This window comes from Mya arenaria, chromosome 15 (genome assembly GCF_026914265.1).
Source record: "Mya arenaria isolate MELC-2E11 chromosome 15, ASM2691426v1".
In the NCBI taxonomy this organism is placed as follows: Eukaryota; Metazoa; Mollusca; class Bivalvia; order Myida; family Myidae; genus Mya; species Mya arenaria.
Genome location: NC_069136.1, coordinates 57,256,175 through 57,261,896, shown reverse-complemented (window position 1 = coordinate 57,261,896; position 5,722 = coordinate 57,256,175). Strand labels below are relative to the sequence as shown.

The 5,722-nt window shown below is 35.7% G+C and overlaps 1 protein-coding gene across 1 annotated transcript; it reads left to right on the top strand.

Moving 5' to 3' along the window:
* Positions 1–203: 203 nt before the first annotated feature.
* Positions 204–5,234, top strand: LOC128219053 (uncharacterized). Its single transcript, XM_052926864.1, has 3 exons — positions 204–222; positions 2,151–2,220; positions 4,342–5,234. The coding sequence occupies exons 2-3, from the start codon at positions 2,163–2,165 to the stop codon at positions 5,049–5,051; spliced, it is 768 nt and encodes a 255-aa protein (XP_052782824.1). The 5' UTR covers positions 204–222; positions 2,151–2,162; the 3' UTR covers positions 5,052–5,234.
* Positions 5,235–5,722: the final 488 nt, after the last annotated feature.

The window sequence follows — 5,722 nt, the reverse complement described above, 5'->3', positions numbered from 1 at the left end:
TCCGCGCGCTTGTTAACCGGATTTTAAAAGTTGTACTCTGGGCCGAAGTTTTCCGCATCACTGAAACTAGCTGTCTGATTGGGTGACAAAACATGAAACCACACGGTGATAGGCAAGTTATTACGTTAACATCAAACCCAGAAAAAACAGTCGTCATTAAGTTGTGTTGTATACACAATGTTTTTCTGACCTTGTTTACTCACTTATAAACACTATAAAGCGGTGAGTCTGAGCCCATAATGCATTATTTCAGTAGCGAACTTTGTGAGGAATACTTAGTGATAACAGACATTTTTGGTTATTTTAATATATGTTGTAAGTACGAACGAAACAACAATTTGTTAAGATCTAAAAGTGTATGTTCATTCAAATTTCAGATTTATATATTGGACCGATTTATCAGAACTTTGTTAAAGTTAACACGGTCATAAACGACATCATTGATAACTTTTTAAAGATAAAACAAATCACTAGTGGGTTCATTAAACTTCTAGGGCAGTAAATATTTGAACGTTAACAACGATGAAGATGATGTTAACTTTAATAAAGGTCTTAACAATCGGTCCATTTCGTACTTCGGTAAACATCAGATATTATAGTTCTGCTTGATGCCTAATGGAGCCTTCGTTGGCCTTTGTGTACATTGTTTTGTATGGTTTTAACCATGTTTTAAAAAGGGATAAGTATTGTAGAAGGGGGACAGGGTGCTAAGAAAAGAGGGAACATTGTATTAGGCTCAATATAAATTGGAACATTATGAATCTGACAGAAAATGTTAGAAAGTATGTGTAATTGAATTAACATTATGTTTCGATTGCCAAATGTTTTAAGTTTCTACGTAATTATAATCACATCAAAACAACATAAATATTATAATTATCTATTTAATTCTATGAAAGCAGAAGGGAACAAATGCTGTTCACCATTATGGCCGAACATAAAAGAACAAGGTAGCACCCTTGCAAAACTCTTTAAAACCCTACGTCCGATCTAAGTGTTCTGCTGTGCAGTTCTTAAGGTTAAGTTATTGAAATGATCAATATGTCTTGTCTTTAAGTTGTTGTTGTTGTTGTTGTTGGTGGTGGTGGTGGTGGTGGTGTTGTTGTTGCTGTTGTTGTTGTTACAATGCCTAAGAATAACACACAACCATTCATTTAAAGTGGATCTATCTAAATATACATGTTATATAACTATTTAAAAACTAGTAACTCTTAATTGTTTATTATTTATTTCCAATCGGTTTAAGTAATAAATGCATTAACTATGCATATTGTTTATGTGTATTAGTGAGATGATCTACTCTAGGCCTTTAAGGCTCGCAGTTCTTAGAAAACGTCCGATTTTGTTAAGATATTTATCATTTTTATACTCTTCTTTTCTTTTACTTTGTATCCCTCTCATGGTTTCTGTATACATGTACTTCATAAGTACGCTATATAAGTCTTTCAAACCATTCCTATATTCATTGAATAAACGTTCTTCTTCTTAGGCTAATGTCATGTATAATCCTTATCAATGTAACCAGTAAATGTTATAACTTTTGATACATATTATGGTTTGTGAAGAAGCTGTTTTTATACATGTTTACGACAAAAAAACACTATCTGTCATTGTTTACAAGCTATGGGCAATTAAACCTCCTATTGATAAATGAGTGGGTTATTTAATACAATGAATCGATGTGTGCAGTTACGTATCATGAGAAACAAGCTTCGATGTATGTGTACATTGAACGCTTAAAGGATAAGACTACCTAAAATTCAATAAAAAGTAGAAGTATAAATAAACTTGCACACCCAAATTTCAATTAACTACGAGAGATGCCCGTTCAGCTTGCGGACAATGAAAAATAGAACCCCACTTAATTGTATTACAGATTATACAGTTCATGACTGAACAGATCATCATCATCATCAACAGCAGCAGCAGCAGCAGCAGCAGCATCATCATCACTACCACCACCACCACCTCCACAACCATCATCATCATCAGCAGCAGCAGCACATCCACCACCACCACCACCACCACCACCACCATCATCATCATCATCGTCATCATCATCATCATCAGCATCATCATCACCATCATCATCTTAATTTCAACGGATTTCCTTTCAGCTGCTGTTCAATACGATTTCTTCTTTTTCCTAGAACCAAATAACCATGGCCATGACCTGGTATACGACCTGTTTCTTCGCCTTTCTGGCCTTATCCAACGCCCGTAAGTATATACAATACATTGTTGTCAGACTCTGAGTCATGCTTAACTTGTATAAATATACTAAAGGACGACACAGCAACCATCTTTTAAAGATTGTTCAGTGATAGTACAATTTGTCCTAAGACGAATACTTAGATAATTCGGACCAGTATTTGGCGGCGTTTCGTACTGTATACAACAAAAAGAATTGTTCCAAGTTTTTCAAAAGACATTAAATTTCCTCCGTAACGCTAAACCCAACCTTAAGGGCATTAACATTTAGGTGTAATTTTATGGAAGGGATCATCCGCCAGTTCGCTCGTTATGCTTTATGAAATTTCAACATGCAATTCATTTCGTATTATGTATTTCAGAATTGCATTTTTCCTGTATGCCAGCTGTGTTATTGATTATTATTTATCATATAGGTAGGGGACATTTAGGGTTAACACCTGGTACTTGCGAATAAGGGCCAGCTCGGGGTCAGGTTAACAATAAATGACACCATGTTCATTCGCTTAAAGTATTGGTTAAATATTTACCAGTCGGAAAATATAGGGTTTGTTTATACGTGGAAATCTAGAAATGCATCTAAAATTAATTTGAAGATGGTCAGGTTTATGATGAAATTAAGATAAAATGTTAATTAGCATATTATAACCTGAGGGGATTTTGACGTCCGTACAGGAGGAGATTAATAATATCCGTCATGTGTTCCCGTTCCAGTTAGAAAATTCCGACCTGACGGCACCTGCGTTGCCAGGTAATGAGGCTTGCCTTAGGGCGAAAACTAAATTTAAGTTCACCCCCCCCCCACACACCCATGCCAGATGAGTCACGCACTGTGACGTTATACTTTTCATTTCTTTAATTTTACATTTTATGTAACCATAGTTATGAGATTTCAATAGATGAGTTCCATAAACATTAACTTTGCAAAAATATACCTTCAAAACAAAATAACCCTTAAAAGACGAGATACTGAAGGAACTTCTTGACGTATGCAGTGAATAAAAATTACTGCGTCATGACGTCAGTTAACATCATCGCACGCGCTATTTGATGTACAAAATGCACTTTTCTATGAATTGATTTCACACAAAATATAATTGAAGGTGTGCTTGACAAAAATATCAATCATGTGTTTCCGTTCCGGATAGAAAAATCCGGCCCTGGGCACGCTGCGTAGCCGGTAACTCAGCAAGCCTCGTTACCTGGCAACGCAAGTGCCCTCGGGTCGGATATTTCTATCCGGAATGGAAATACATGACATATATTATTAGTATTACCAAGCGACCACTGTCTTATGAATACGCTCTGCTAAACTTGTTTCCCTGCTGCATTTTTTGAAAATGTCAGCATTGTTATGTAGACGACATTGTTTTAATTTGTCAATGTTAAGCAGCATCTCATAGCGCCAATTTTGTTTTCCTTCTTTTATTAAGTGTTTAACATTATAATACAAATGAATTAACACATATTTTGTAGAGTTCATAAATCGAATGCCTAATGTTGTTTTAATGTTTATGTTTAATTAAAATATATGCGACAAATTTTAAGGGAAATCATATCAATTATCACAATCGTAAAAAAAGGCGTGCACAAATAAAATTGACGTTTAACAAAGTAATGTTTTAAAATACCTATATATTTATAAAGATAAGAAACATACTAAGTCTTTAAAATAATCAAAATCTAAAATCAAAGAAAAAGAAAAATTGACACTGGAATGTCAAAAAGCATAATAAGTAAACTGGCGGATAATCCCTTCCACATAAGTTGACCAGATACTTGATTTTTTCATATCTTTCGATTTAAACCAGTTTGTTTTCTCAAATCGTTTAGTTTATTCTTGGGAAATCGACACCTACGCTCTATTTGTTAAATTTGAAATATGTTTTAATAATTCATAGATATATTTTACCAGATACTTTTTCTCATTCTTTGATTCAAACCCATTTGTTCTATCATTCATTTAGTTTATTCTTGTCATAGCGACATTAACGCCTTTGATGAAAATCGTTCTCTTTTCTTTTTGAAATATTTTATAGATATATATTTTTAAATAAGACATGCTTAAATGAGATTACTAATAACACTTTAACAACAGTCCTGAGATATTTCCTCTAAAATATGTTTCAGAAATGACTCGCGAGCAGTTAAGGTCTACGATACTTGCGATTGACCCTGTGTTCGCACACAGACGCGAGGATCCGATGATGGTATCTCAAAACACAAATATCTTCCTCCCAACAGACGCGGCCGCGGTGGCATCGGGGGCGGAAATTTTAGATTCAACATTCGTTGGGACGGTTGAGGCGAGCGTCCAAGCAGATACGCCGGTTACTCAGCCTGCTAAAGGACCCAAGCCGAACACAATAACAAAAACAATACCATCTCCGTCAACTCCGAAACCAACGACAACCACCTTAACTCCTGATCCAATGCATAAAAACAAAGCCATACACGAAGTCAAGAAGCCAATTCCTGCCGAAAAAATAACTGACGTTGATATGGCAGAAGCCAGTCGAAACCATTGTTCGTTCAAGATTCCATACCCCGACCCATCCAGGCCCCAGCCATCCGAACAGTGCCCCACCAACTTATTTATTGGCCCCGACATGAGCCTCGGCCGTCTCACCTTCATTATGAAGAGAAGTACAAACGAACCCCTTTCCCCGAGTTTTCTCAACCGTGTCCGGAACAGGATTACCCAGAGTGATTTCGACAAAAAATGTCTACTTCCGGCATTGCACGCGCAAACTCTTGGCGAGGAAGCGTGCAGATCGAACGAACTTACAGCTTATTTGCAGTGGCTCATGTATCTTCGACACCAGTTGGACCAAGCGTAACACAGACTTGACATCATTGAGGCAGTTGTGACTTTCTCAAGCAATTATTTGTATTGACAAGTTACACAAACGATATATATATATGTATTTAAAGATGCACTCTTTAATACTCCCAAATAAGATTCACCACAATTAATAATATTGTTTTAATATGCTAAAAGGATGAATAAATGTCGAAATCAATGGTTTTATGAAGGATACCGATTTTAATATGAAAGAAAGGTGCAGAAAACATGGAATTTCTATCTTACGAGACGATGATAGGTCATAGTAAATCTTTTAGCACTCACCAATAATTTAATATTTTTTAGCGTTTTCAGTTATTAATACTTTCCACAATTGCATTATTTAGTAAGTAGTTATAGGTTAATCACTCAACATTTATGTTTGTTATACATGTGTATGTATTGATTGTGAATCAGAGTGTCACTTTAAACCATGTCGTGTAGCCTGTGGAATTCCTATAGCCAACGAGATATTTATGATTTGAACGTCTCAGTAATTTAATATTAAATATCCTAACATTGACAAATGAACCAAGTTATTGAAGCATTGACTAGCTGTGGTTTTGTATCCGCCTCAATCAATCAAGCTGATTTCAAAACAAGTGTTACATGTGTAGGCTATCGAATAACCTTACACTTCAAATAAGTCGACTGCCGCCAACACCG